The sequence below is a fragment of the Musca vetustissima genome, unplaced genomic scaffold (genome assembly GCF_032173495.1).
Source record: "Musca vetustissima isolate MV318-11 ecotype Yass unplaced genomic scaffold, APGP_CSIRO_Mvet_v1 utg174574, whole genome shotgun sequence".
Classification (NCBI taxonomy): domain Eukaryota; kingdom Metazoa; phylum Arthropoda; class Insecta; order Diptera; family Muscidae; genus Musca; species Musca vetustissima.
In genome coordinates, this window is record NW_026874814.1 from 2,042 (window position 1) to 16,790 (window position 14,749).

The following is a 14,749-nucleotide window of genomic DNA, read 5'->3' on the forward strand; positions in this document are numbered from 1 at the left end:
ATATTTCCCTTATTGACCATGATAAGTATACTTGAAAAACTGTCAAATAAGTCTCCCCATTCCCCCAATAATTTTTCTAAAATATTGAAACACCATATTTAGCTAATGTTTTAATATATTTCACAACTGAAAATGACAGACATTAGTGTTATTATTGTAATTCAATATTGAAAAAATATCCTTAATACTTTATTGGAGGGCGGAATTATGACTTGTTCGAAGGATTCTGCTATCTCCAAAGACCCACTTGAGCTCTTTCTGTCGCTCTTTATTGGTTAGTGGTGGGGGCTAATGTTTGGATTTGTTTGCATTATTACGTAGTTTGCTATTGTAGTCAGGGTATTTAACAATTTGTGTGTATGTTTGTGTGAGTGTGTGTGTGTGTGCGTGTGCGTGAGGCAACAAATGTTAAGACTCCGTTTTGTTTCGGGTTCCAGCATCTTCAGACTGCTACGAATATTTCGATACTTTAATATTGACATAGTTATCCAACAAAAGCCCGAACACACTTGTTTGACTTTATAAGTGGAGTTGGGCGGGATGATTGGATTTGATGGGGGAGGGAGTGGAGATGTCATGTTTATATATCTATGGAAAAACTTTATAAGAAGAAGAAAAATCAAGTTAAGCATTCAATTGATTTGACTTTTCTTAACCTTTTGTCAATGCTGGCTGGCTGACTGAGGCTGGGGCAGAACAAACAAGGCATTCCGAACCATTGTCTGTCTGTCTATTCGGTTAGTTGGCAACTTTAGTTAGTTGTTGCCTTCTGTGGAGGATTCTCTTTTTTTCTTTGTTCCCCAAGGGCTGTCTGGCAAGTTATGTATATTCGGAAGGCAACGTCAACGACGACGATGAGGACGACCACATAGTTCTGCATCAACCACAATGTAATAAGAGGTACCATTTGGCCTTTTACGCAGTTAACAAAAACATAACACACTTTGCAAACCCCCAAAATTTACTTCCTACACCCAATTGAGGCGGGAAATATGCCAGTATGCCCCTTATCGTTGAAATAGTCAATATGTTCGGTGTTGTTTTTCCTTTTTTTGTTTGCTTCGATTATTGTTGTTATTTGACAGCTGGCCTTTATGCTGGCACTTCTCATCTAAATAAAGTTATGCGGAGATGGTAGATGAAACGAAGGAACAAAGAAAAGGAAAGCAGAGTCACTTTCCAAGTATTTAGAGATTACACTTCAAATGTCTGGTGGAACAAGCTAAATACATATTTAGGCTATATCCGAACATTTGTGGTCATGAATGACCAGCATTTTCTATTTAGGCTAAGGATTCGGTTTGATGGTTTTTGATACGATAAACAAAGGGCAGAATACTTTTCAAGGACTCAACAATAGAACTTCAAGACCTATCAGATGAGTGGATTTTTAAAGAATATTTTTCAAGGGTCACAACAGGCGTGGATTTTTTAAAGAATACTTTTTCAAGGTGTGGATTTTTACAAGAATACATTTTCGAGGCGTGGTTTTTTTTTAAAGAATACTTCTTCAAGGTGTGGATTTTTTTAAAGAATACTTTTTCAAGGTGTGGATTTTTACAAGAATACATTTTCGAGGCGTGTTTTTTTTTAAAGAATACTTCTTCAAGGTGTGGATTTTTTTAAAGAATACTTTTTCAAGGTCTATCTTAGGCGTGGATTTCTTAAAGAATACTTCTTCAAGGTGTGGATTTTTTAAAATAATACTTTTTCAAGGCCTATCTTAGGCGTGGATTTCTTAAAGAATACTTCTTCAAGGTGTGGATTTTTTTTAAAGAATACTTTTTCAAGGCCTATCTTAGGCGTGGATTTCTTAAAGAATACTTCTTCAAGGTGTAGATTTTTTTTAAAGAATACTTTTTCAAGGCATATCTTAGGCGTGGATTTCTTAAAGAATACTTCTTCAAGGTGTGGATTTTTTTTAAAGAATACTTTTTCAAGGCCTAATACTTTTTCAAGGCCTACTTCTTCAAGGTGTGGATTTTTTTTAAAGAATACTTTTTCAAGGCCTATCTTAGGCGTGGATTTCTTAAAGAATACTTCTTCAAGGTGTGGATTTTTTTTAAAGAATACTTTTTCAAGGCCTATCTTAGGCGTGGATTTCTTAAAGAATACTTCTTCAAGGTGTGGATTTTTTTTAAAGAATACTTTTTCAAGGCCTATCTTAGGCGTGGATTTCTTAAAGAATACTTCTTCAAGGTGTGGATTTTTTTTAAAGAATACTTTTTCAAGGCCTATCTTAGGCGTGGATTTCTTAAAGAATACCTTTTCAAGGCCTATCTTAGGCGTGGATTTCTTAAAGAATATTTTTTCAAGGCCTAACAGAGGCATGGATTTCTTAAAGAATATTTTTTCAAGGCCTAACAGAGGAGTGGATTTCTTAAAGAATATTTTTTCAAGGCCTATCAAAGGCGTGGATTTCTTAAAGAATATTTTTCAAGGCCTATCAAAGGCGTGGATTTCTTAAAGAATATTTTTCAAGGCCTATCAAAGGCGTGGATTTCTTAAAGAATATTTTTCAAGGCCTAGCAAAGGCGTGGATTTCTTAAAGAATATTTTTTAAGGCCTAGCAAAGGCGTGGATTTCTTAAAGAATATTTTTTAAGGCCTAGCAAAGGCGTGGATTTCTTAAAGAATATTTTTTAAGGCCTAGCAAAGGCGTGGATTTCTTAAAGAATATTTTTTAAGGCCTAGCAAAGGCGTGGATTTCTTAAAGAATATTTTTTAAGGCCTAGCAAAGGCGTGGATTTCTTAAAGAATATTTTTTAAGGCCTAGCAAAGGCGTGGATTTCTTAAAGAATATTTTTTAAGGCCTAGCAAAGGCGTGGATTTCTTAAAGAATATTTTTTAAGGCCTAGCAAAGGCGTGGTTTGGATTATATGGATTATTTTTTCAAGGGTATAAAGTCTATCCTTCGCATGGCTATGTAGACTTCATTCAGATCTTGTAGAAAATTCCCCCTTTAGATTGTCTACAAAAGCCCACTTGAGCATAGTTATACAGACCCTTATGTGCCCCCCTTAAGCTCGCCTATGGAAGCCTCCCTGCTTCAGCTCGCCTATAGAAGGCTCCTGCTTCAGCTCGGCTGTAGAAGGCTCCCAGCTTCAGATCGCCTATAGAAGGCTATCTACTTCAGCTCCCCAACGGAAGGCTCCCTGTTTCAGTTCGCCTATAGAAAGCTATCTACTTCAGCTCGCCTAAAGAAGGCACCCTTCTTCAGCTCGCCTATAGAAGGCTCCCTGCTTCAGCTCGCCTAAAGAAGGCTCCCTGCTTCAGCTCGCCTATAGAAGGCTCCCTGCTTCAGCTCGCCTATAGAAGGCTCCCTGCTTCAGCTCGCCTATAGAAGGCTCCCTGCTTCAGCTCGCCTATAGAAGGCTCCCTGCTTCAGCTCGCCTATAGAAGGCTCCCTGCTTCAGCTCGCCTATAGAAGGCTCCCTGCTTCAGCTCGCCTATAGAAGGCTCCCTGCTTCAGCTCGCCTATAGAAGGGTCCCTGCTTCAGCTCGCCTATAGAAGGCTCCCTGCTTCAGCTCGCCTATAGAAGGCTCCCTGCTTCAGCTCGCCTATAGAAGGCTCCCTGCTTCAGCTCGCCTATAGAAGACTCCTTTCTTTATCTCGGCTATATAAGGCTCTTTTCAACTCGGATATCTATCTATCTATGAAAAGCCCCACCCCTTCGTTGAGAATCTCCAAATTAATTTGAATAAATTAATTCTGATTTCAACAATTATTTCCGAATAACAATCAATTTTAATGCTAATCGTCATAACTCCCACCCTCCTCCTGTTGAAATATTGTAAGATTATATCAATAAATGGAATGAGTCAACATATTTTCTTATAAGGGTTTTAGTTATTGTGGGTATTATTTGAATCATGACTATGGAATTTTTCTATTATTTTTATTTCTTTGTTTACTTTTACTTTCATTTCCTTTGGTCCACACACATACCGAAGAAGGGTGGGAGAGGAGGTTGTTAGAAACCAGAAAAATACTTTTAATATCTTGATTTTTTCTATTTGACATTTGGGTACAACAAGTTAAACATACACACACAGGCCACTTGCACACACTTACACATACAAACCCTCAAATACATACACACACAATAGTTATTCGGTCAAATTCAGGATAAACAACGAGTCAAACGTTTAGCACACAACAAACACTTGAATATCCTTTTTTTGGTGCGATTGTCTTCTTTTTGATGCCGATGACAATGTTTGGCAGGCTTCGGACAGAGGAAGGGTCGTTGGGGTCGGTAGGTCGTTTGGACAGCCGTTTGTTTGTCTGTCCGTCTGTGTGTTGGTTGGGTCATCTCAATTGTAAATGTCATGCTAGTTAAGCTTCTCAAAGTTATCAGTAACATTGAATCTTCTGCTTCTTCTTCTTCTCGGTCTTCGTTTTCATTCAATTTAAGCTCATCATTGCCTGTCGCGCTGTCCTACTGCCTGCGCTCCAAGCTGATTCGTATCATCAGTTCCAAGTCAAATGAAGACATTTAATTGAAATGGCAAATGGACAAGGGAATTTAAATGAAATGTTGTTGCTGTTGTTTTTATGCAAAATGAGCATAATTTGTTATGCCCTGATGTTTCCTGAACATCATCCGGCGCAGCCGGCTAACATTGTCTGGGGGTGGAATGATGATTATGATGATGGTGATTCCATGTCATGACCCATCATTCTTCATTTCATAATTTTTTTGTCCAATTCTCTCCAAGAAAAGTTTATCAAACAGTTGTTGTTATTGTGTCTGTATGTCTGTCCGTCTGCCTGACAGCCGGAATATGCATGCATATTTTGTTTTCCTTTTATCCATACCGTCACATACCCTTTGGTATTTTGTTTTCGTTTTTTGTGTGTCTTTTATGAATGATTATTCACAACAATAAAAGTTTACTAAGCTTTTTGTGACAGCCGTTTATTTTTGCTGTTCTTTTGTGTTGTCATTGTTGTTGTTGTTTTTGTTGTCAAAATATGAACTCATCTTTTGAGTCGGAGACAAATGTTTTACGAGTGTGTTTTGCATTAGACATGTCATCCAGGATACTTATACTTATGTATTCTCTTTTTTATGCTTCGAAGTTGATTGGTCCTGATGGCCATACGATGGCAACTATGAATGTGGAAATAAAAACACTGCTAATAGAGTCATCAAATTGGCATAGAGGTTAAGATAGAATTTTTACGGATACAGACAGGCAAAGCAACTTGAAAGGCGATTTTGGGCAATCTAATGAGAGCCTTTATCTATCAGCTGAATTCAGGCTATATAGGCAAGCCAAATTGAGGCTCTATATGAGAGTTGAAAAAGTCATTCCATAAGCGAGCTAAAATGAATCTCTATAGAAGAGCCAAAAGGGGTATCTCTAGGCTAGCTGAAGCCAATATCCACATCCGGGCTATGTTTAGATTCTACAGGGAACCGGAGGGAGTCCCATAGTCGGAAAGTGACTGTATATAGGATAGCTAAAGGAATTCTTTATAACTGAGCTGAAAGGAGTCTTCATAGACGATCTAAGAGGAGTCTCTATATACAATCTAACATGAGCATTCAAGCTGAAATTGACTTTTATAGACGAGCTGAAATAAGTCTTCAGAGAAGTGCTGTGAGAAGTTGAGCTGAAGCAGGGAGATTCTCTGGAAGATCGGTATAAATCCTCCTGTGGAAGATAGGCGAAGTGAAAAGTGTCTTTTATAGCTGAAGGGATTCTTCTTTAGAAGAAATGAATGGAGTCGTCTATAGACGAGTCGATAGATGAAGGGAGTCTATCATTGACGGGAATCTGAAGCGAACCTTCTAAAGACAAACAGAAGTGTGCCTTCTATAGACGACCTGAAGGGAGCCTTCTATAGGCAGGCTGTATGGAGTCTTGTATAGGCATGCTGTTGGGAGCCGGCTGTAGACGAACTTAAAGGGGCCTTCTATTTGATTGCTGACAGGGAGCCATCTTGGGGCGAGCTTAAGGGAACCTTCTAAATGGCAAGCTGAAGGGAGTTTTCTATAGGCGATCTGAAGAAAGAAATCTTCTCTAGGCGAGTTGAAGTGAGCCTTCTATAGGGGAACTGGAGTAGAAAGTCTTCTATAGGCGAGCTGAAGGGATTCCTCTATAGTCGAGCTACAGTGAGCCTTCTCTAGGCGAGATGAAGCAGTGACTCTTCTCTAGGCGAACTGAAGAAAGCTTTCTTATAGAGACCTGAATAGAGTCTTCTATAGACGAGTTAAAGCCGAGAAATGGAGCCTTCAATAGACAAGCTAAAGGGAGACTTCCTCAGACGAACTGCAACAGAGTAGTGTCTCTAAGGAAGATCTGAGCTGTAAGGAGTCTGTTAAACACGAACTGAAGGTAGTTTTCTCTACGAGATCAGATAAGAGTCTTTATAGGTTTGCAGGAATGTAGGCCGCCTGCGAATGATATTTGAATGGGAACATAGACGATCTAAAGGAATCATTTTCCAGACGACCTAATGTTAGCCTCTATATACGAACTGAAACTGGGAACGTTTTGAATACGAGCCTCTGTAGCAAAACTTTTTAGAAATCCACGGCTATTATAGGCCTCGAAAAATTTTCTTTTATAAACCAACGCCTATGATAGGCCTCGAAAAATTTTCTTTTATAAACCAACGCCTATGATAGGCCTTGAAAAATCTTCTTTTATAAACCAACGTCTATGATAGGCCCTGAAAAATCTTCTTTAATAAATCTACGTCTATGATAGACCTTGAAAAATGTTCTTTAATAAATCCACGCCTATGATAGGCCTTGAAAAATATTCTTTCAGAAATCCACGCCTATGATAGGCCTTGAAAAAATATTCTTTAATAAATCCACACCTTTGATAGGCCTTGAAAAAATATTCTTTAATAAATCCACGCCTATGATAGGCCTTGAAAAAATATTCTTTAATAAATCCATGCCTATTGTTGCTCCCTGAAAAAATATTCTTAGCATGGATTCTTGCTAATGAAACAAAATCCTTTAAAAATCCAATATTATTGGCCTTTGAAAAAATTTACTTTGAATTGAATTTGTTAACAGTTTATTAAACCCCTAATTCGGCAAATAATTTGATTACATAAAATTATTGACTAAATCATTTTTCGACACAATATATAGAGGATACCATTGTTTAGGAATGCAAATTAAGCCGTCTGTGGATTAGTTAATAAAGCCTAAAATGCATTTAGTTGGAAATGGACACACATACAGACACACATTTATACTCGTAAATAGAATTTAGGATATGTGTGGAATATAATGGCAAATGATGATGATGATGCTGTCGATAATGCTCTTGCTCTTCTTCTGCAGCTGATAATGGCGATGATATTTAATCAATCAGCGAATACCAACAGCAACAAAGCCACCATACAAAACCGCCAGCGATTTATTATCGTCGTTGTGGAAAAATGAGATTTAATTGGAAACTAATAAAAATCAATTGCGATTTATTTCAAACTAAACCCCAAATGGAAATTAAAAATAAAACACAGACACACGCATGCATAAATATATAAGTAAATTTAGGTTAAATGGAAAATGGGATAAATCACAAAAGTTGAGGGTATTGGTCCTTGAAAAAAATCCAAGCCTTGTATTGGTCCTTGGGAAAATATCTTTGAAAAATTTGTGAGTTAAGTCTCTTTGCATTTCACAGACTTTAAAATTCTATTGAAAGTATGTACATATATACGTCTATGCAAATTCACGCAAATCAATTATTTACTCTGTGAAATATTAGAGGAAAAGGGAAAAAACAAAACCCTCCCTCACCTACACACACACTCCCGCTAAAATCAATGCAAATTCACACACACACAAATAAACTTTCAATAGAAAAATAACATTTTTTTTGCAATTGTATTTGTGTGCATCTTTATGATTATGGAAATTTTCAATTAATTAAAAGCGATTAGTGAGTGGATTGAAGTACTCAGTGTCACGGACACACAGACAGACATCGGCAAATCTGGTCTGGTGGATAAAGAGATCAGTAAACCAAGTGGACTGAACTAAACTCAAATGAACTGAAGCGTACATAGTTACTCAATGGCATAGACAATGGTTGCAGATCATTGAATTTACCGGTAGAGAGGTTGGGAGGAGGAGGCAAAAAGGAAACCTTACAACTGCAACAAGTGATACGTGAGAAATAAATTGTGTGTGACAGTGCAGAGAATTCTTATGGCAATCAGAACAAGAACAGTGGGCAAACCCAAGGCATCTATGTCTTTAAAATATATTGTCTAAAAATATATGGCAGGTTACGTAGGGGATGGTAGATACCAAGCAACGGCTCTGATTGGCTTTAACATGGCGAGGTCCAGGCTTATCTTGGTCTCTCTTTCATCTCAAATGTGGACACTGACCTCCCCAGGGTGTCACCTGGGGTAGCTATTTTCATCAGCCGATGAAATAGTGAGCTAATATGTGCCGCGAGTTCGCCCATAAGAACTATAAAAAAATGGGCTCAGGCGTCGGGTTAGTTGACCACACACGAAAGCCCCTCCTACTATGAAAAAGCAACGAAAAAGAAACCAAAATCCCGCCTTGGCGGATGTACTCAAGCAGTACAAAGCCGATATTATTGGCTTACAGGAAATGCGATGGAAAGGGACTGGCGTAAGTAAATCAGATGATTACGCCCTGTATTATAGCTGCCATGAAACGAGACATGAATTTGGATTTAAGGATTTAAGGTTAATAGGATAATAAAAGACCACGTCTCCAGATTCACTCCCGTAGATGAGCGAATTGCTATAATCCGTATAAAACGATGTTCTTCTACATCAATCTCATTTGCGCCCATGCTCCGACCGAAGAACAGATTCACTCCAGTAGATGAGCGATGAGCCCATGCTCCGACGGAAGACAAAGATGAACAGACCAAAGACATTTTTACGAGCGCCTAGAGCTGCATATGACCGCTGCCCTGGCCATGACATTAAAATTCTTCTAGGAGATTTTAATGCAAAAATCGGAAGGGAAAATATCTTTAGCCCCACCGTCGGAAAATTCAGCCTCCATGAAGAGACATCCGTCAACGGCATGACATTGATTCACTTCGCGGTAGCAAACAACATGATAGTTAGCAGCACCAGATCCAAGCATCTCGATATACACAAGGCCACCTGGATTTCTCCTGATCAAGCAACGAAAAATCAAATCGATCATGTTGTGATAGACGGAAGACATTCGTCCAGTGTTTCAGACGTTCGATCGATACGAGGAGCGAATATGGATTCGGACCATTACGTTGTGGCAGCCAAGGTACGCAGCCGTCTTAATGTAGAAGCAAAGGTGCGATCTAATGTAACACGGAAATTTGACGTTCGAAAGCTGCCAACACAACGGGTAGCAGACGACAACACCGCTCAACATACCCACCTACTTGACGAAAGCACTTCTTGTCCCGACAATAGTATAGAAGAACAATGGCAATTGGAATTGCCCACTCCCTACAAACTGCAGTAAAAGCAACACTTGGGCAACAAAAACCACCAGACCATGAAACCTTTGGTACGATCAGGAGTGTTGTAATGCTACTGATGTGAAAAACGCAGCGTATAGGGCAACCCTGCAGATAGTAGCAACACGTAATGCGATGGAAAATTATCGGGAGAAAAGGAGAGAGGAGAAACGTATTTTTCAGAAAAAAAGAACAAGAAAAACGTGAGCGTGAGCAAATCGAGATGTACAGGAGTCAGAATGACGTCCGGAAATTTGACCAACGAGTAAAACACCAAACCGAAGGCTTTGGTGCAGGCACATCCTCCTGTAGAGGTGAAGAAGGAAACCTTGTGACAGATGCAGACAGCGTGTTGAGGATCTGGAAAGAGCATTTTGAAAAGCTTCTGGCATCAAGTAGTGGCGATGAAGAAGATACCCCAGAACCCATAAGAGATGACCGCATGGAATATATACCACCAGCCAAGATGAGGCCAGAATAGCAATTAATTGACTGAAGAACAATAAAGCAGCAGGAACCGATGAGCTACCAGCCGAACTATTCAAGACTGGTGGTCAGGTGCTGGTCAGGAGCATGCCCAATGATTGAATGCATGCCCAATGATTGGAACCTCAGCATCCTGTGTCCCGTGCACAAAATAGGAGACAAGACGATATGTGCCAATTATAGAGGAATAAGTCTCCTTACCATCGCATATAAAGTGCTATCTAGCGTGCTGTGTGAACGACTAAAGCCAATAGTCAATGACATTATTGGGCCATACCAATGTGGTTTTAGACCTGGTAGGTCCACCATTGACCAGATTTTCACTCTGCGCAAAATCCTAGAAAAACCCCACAAAAAACACATCGACACATTCCACCTATTCGTCGACTATAAAGCCGCATTCGACAGCCCTATCCGTTCAGATGTGTTTAAAGCCATGTCTGCTTTTGGCATTCCTGCAAAATTAATTCGGCTATTTAAAAAAACCACGCCTTTAAAGGAGCTTCAAAAAATATTTAAAAAAGCCACGCCTTTAAAGGAGCTTCAAAAAATATTTAAAAAATCGACGTCTTTTATAGGTCGTTTAAAAAAAGACGAATTTTATAGATCCTGGAAAAACATATTTTAGAAATCCACGACTTTTTTAGGTCCTTGAGAAAAAAAATATTTAAAAAATCCATTCCTTTTAGAGGTCCTTGAAAAAAAATCTTTAAAAAATCCATTCCTTTTAGAGGTCCTTGAAAAAATCAAAGACTATTGACCTGAAAGCAATAGTCATAAATTTAAATTTATTTTTGTCCCACTGTATCTGAGTTATTACAAAATAGCTTTTTTATTCCTAGACAGCAGCACACACACAAAACGATCAGACTTCATCCAACCGATTCAAATGCAGCAACTCAAACATTAATTATTTAGTTCATTCAGTCATTAAACAGAGTTCATCCCAAATAGTACAAGCGGTGAAAAATCGCTATCGGAAAATAATGTCTTCAAAATTATGGAAATCCAAGTTGGCCGTTGTAACGGGAGCCTCTGTGGGTATTGGAGCAGAAATTGCCCTCAGATTGGCAAATGCAGGAATTACGGTCATTGGCTTGGCTAGACGTTCCGAGCTAATCGATGTAAGAAAATCCGGTAATGTCTTAAAAACTTATTAAATACCCGAATATCTCCCAGGATCTTAATAAACAAGTCCATAGTGATGGCGCTCAAATCCACTCCTATCGTTGCGATATGGCTAAGGAGGAGAATATTGCCGAAGCCTTCAAATGGATTGGTGAACATTTTGGTGGCATCAGCATTTTGATATGCAATGCTGGAATATTGAAAGCGAATTTTATTGTTGGTAAGGACGAGAGGATATTCGAAAATCAATATTTATTTTAAAAAGGTTCGTTGCTTAGAATCATCAAATGCGGATTTAAAGGAGCTGTATGATATTAATGCTTATGCGACCACACTTTGCTTAAGAGAGGGTATAAAGCTAATGCGCAACGGAAAGGTGGATAAGGGTCACATTATCGTTTTGAATAGGTAAGTGCAATGCGAAGATATTTTAAATGAAGGAAGGCAATCGAATGCGTAAAAAAATCCACGCCTTGCTGGATGGTCCTTGAAAAAATATTCTTTATAAAATCCACGCCTTGCTGGATGGTCCTTGAAAAAATATTCTTTATAAAATCCACGCCTTGCTGGATGGTCCTTGAAAAAATATTCTTTATAAAATCCACGCCTTGCTGGATGGTCCTTGAAAAAATATTCTTTATAAAATCCACGCCTTGCTGGATGGTCCTTGAAAAAATATTCTTTATAAAATCCACGCCTTGCTGGATGGTCCTTGAAAAAATATTCTTTATAAAATCCACGCCTTGCTGGATGGTCCTTGAAAAAATATTCTTTATAAAATCCACGCCTTGCTGGATGGTCCTTGAAAAAATATTCTTTATAAAATCCACGCCTTGCTGGATGGTCCTTGAAAAAATATTCTTTATAAAATCCACGCCTTGCTGGATGGTCCTTGAAAAAATATTCTTTATAAAATCCACGCCTTGCTGGATGGTCCTTGAAAAAATATTCTTTATAAAATCCACGCCTTCCTTGAAAAAATATTCTTTATAAAATCCACGCCTTCCTTGAAAAAATATTCTTTATAAAATCCACGCCTTCCTTGAAAAAATATTCTTTATAAAATCCACGCCTTCCTTGAAAAAATATTCTTTATAAAATCCACGCCTTGTCCTTGAAAAAATATTCTTTATAAAATCCACGCCTTGTCCTTGAAAAAATATTCTTTATAAAATCCACGCCTTGTCCTTGAAAAATATTCTTTATAAAATCCACGCCTTGTTGGATGGTCCTTGAAAAATATTCTTTATAAAATCCACGCCTTGTCCTTGAAAAATATTCTTTATAAAATCCACGCCTTGTTGGATGGTCCTTGAAAAATATTCTTTATAAAATCCACGCCTTGTCCTTGAAAAATATTCTTTATAAAATCCACGCCTTGCTGGATGGTCCTTGAAAAAATATTCTTTATAAAATCCACGCCTTGCTGGATGGTCCTTGAAAAAATATTCTTTATAAAATCCACGCCTTGCTGGATGGTCCTTGAAAAAATATTCTTTATAAAATCCACGCCTTGCTGGATGGTCCTTGAAAAAATATTCTTTATAAAATCCACGCCTTGCTGGATGGTCCTTGAAAAAATATTCTTTATAAAATCCACGCCTTGCTGGATGGTCCTTGAAAAAATATTCTTTATAAAATCCACGCCTTGCTGGATGGTCCTTGAAAAAATATTCTTTATAAAATCCACGCCTTGCTGGATGGTCCTTGAAAAAATATTCTTTATAAAATCCACGCCTTGCTGGATGGTCCTTGAAAAAATATTCTTTATAAAATCCACGCCTTGCTGGATGGTCCTTGAAAAAATATTCTTTATAAAATCCACGCCTTGCTGGATGGTCCTTGAAAAAATATTCTTTATAAAATCCACGCCTTGCTGGATGGTCCTTGAAAAAATATTCTTTATAAAATCCACGCCTTGCTGGATGGTCCTTGAAAAAATATTCTTTATAAAATCCACGCCTTGCTGGATGGTCCTTGAAAAAATATTCTTTATAAAATCCACGCCTTGCTGGATGGTCCTTGAAAAAATATTCTTTATAAAATCCACGCCTTGCTGGATGGTCCTTGAAAAAATATTCTTTATAAAATCCACGCCTTGCTGGATGGTCCTTGAAAAAATATTCTTTATAAAATCCACGCCTTGCTGGATGGTCCTTGAAAAAATATTCTTTATAAAATCCACGCCTTGCTGGATGGTCCTTGAAAAAATATTCTTTATAAAATCCACGCCTTGCTGGATGGTCCTTGAAAAAATATTCTTTATAAAATCCACGCCTTGCTGGATGGTCCTTGAAAAAATATTCTTTATAAAATCCACGCCTTGCTGGATGGTCCTTGAAAAAATATTCTTTATAAAATCCACGCCTTGCTGGATGGTCCTTGAAAAAATATTCTTTATAAAATCCACGCCTTGCTGGATGGTCCTTGAAAAAATATTCTTTATAAAATCCACGCCTTGCTGGATGGTCCTAGAAAACTATTCTTTATGAAATCCACGCCTTGTAAGGGTCCTATTCTTTAAAAAATCCACGCCTTGTTGAATGGCCCTTGAAAAATATTCTTTAAAAAATCCATGCCTTGTTAGATGGTCCTTGAAAAGATATTCTTTATAAAATCCACGCCTTGTGCTGGTCCTTGAAAAATATGTTTCATAAAATCCACGCAATTCTAGGTCCTTGTTATGCTCTTATTACCGCATTTCCTAGCCTCCTTTATTATTGATTGAAAAAATATTTAATTTTTTTTCTCAGTCATTTAAAAATTTAGTATGTCACCAGTTTTTTTTTTCCCTCCAACCAACTATTTATTAACTTACCTTGGCAGATTACTGCAGTAAGTGCTCTACTTACATATGTACGTATTTACACACGTACATACATATTTACTCGCCAAGTAATACCTAGTCTGTGCGTCGTCAGTATTTACTCATTTTCCAATTCATCCGGTCGGGTACGCATTAAAAACAACGAACTGTTGCACTTTGAGTGCTGAATAAGCTTTTATTTCCGCCAAACCCCCGTTCTCCGCCCTCTCCGATGCTGCACTCCGGATGCTGACGATGACGTTGATGACATGTGAATAGGTGGTATTTTACCACTAAAATGTTAAAATACTCGACTGGAGTAGTGGCATGCCACCCAATCGCTTAATGTTGTAACTTCTGCTGCTGCTGTTGGATGCTATTCCAAACAGTCAATGATGTCATTTTTATTGTAGTTGTTGTTTTTGATTTGGTGTGTATGCATAGGGGGTGGGTGTATGTTGGGGCGTTCTGTATATGTATGTACGGTGTGTGTGTGTGCGTACACATGGCATTAATGGTGTCTGTTTTTGTTACGCTTTGTTTGTCTGTCTTGATTACTGCAATTTGCATACGCCCAGACGTTGTCCTTGTTCTGGAGGGAATTGCAAACACACAGACGCACACACACCAGTCGATACACACGCATAATCAAACACTCATGCATATATACATACTTGCATCCATCTGTAGCTGAAGTTACTATCAGGAAAAAAATGCATTTAAGCCGCCCATGTTTTCACAAAATTGTATGCGCCCAAAATTGTATTTACATGCATATTTTGTTGTCGTTATCTATACTGTAATTAAATCGAGTAAGGAAGACGAGAGTTTCTCATAGTCCTTAAAAAAATATTCA

The 14,749-nt window shown here is 38.1% G+C and overlaps 1 protein-coding gene across 1 annotated transcript; it reads left to right on the forward strand.

Annotated features, from left to right (window-relative positions):
• Positions 1-10,945: 10,945 nt before the first annotated feature.
• On the forward strand, positions 10,946-11,495 carry LOC133336803 (farnesol dehydrogenase-like; the record flags this gene model as incomplete). Its single annotated transcript, XM_061545085.1, has 3 exons — positions 10,946-11,083; positions 11,139-11,307; positions 11,366-11,495. Coding segments are annotated over exons 1-3 (437 nt in total), but the record flags the coding sequence as incomplete, so codon positions are not given.
• Between the last annotated feature and the right edge of the window lie 3,254 nt (positions 11,496-14,749).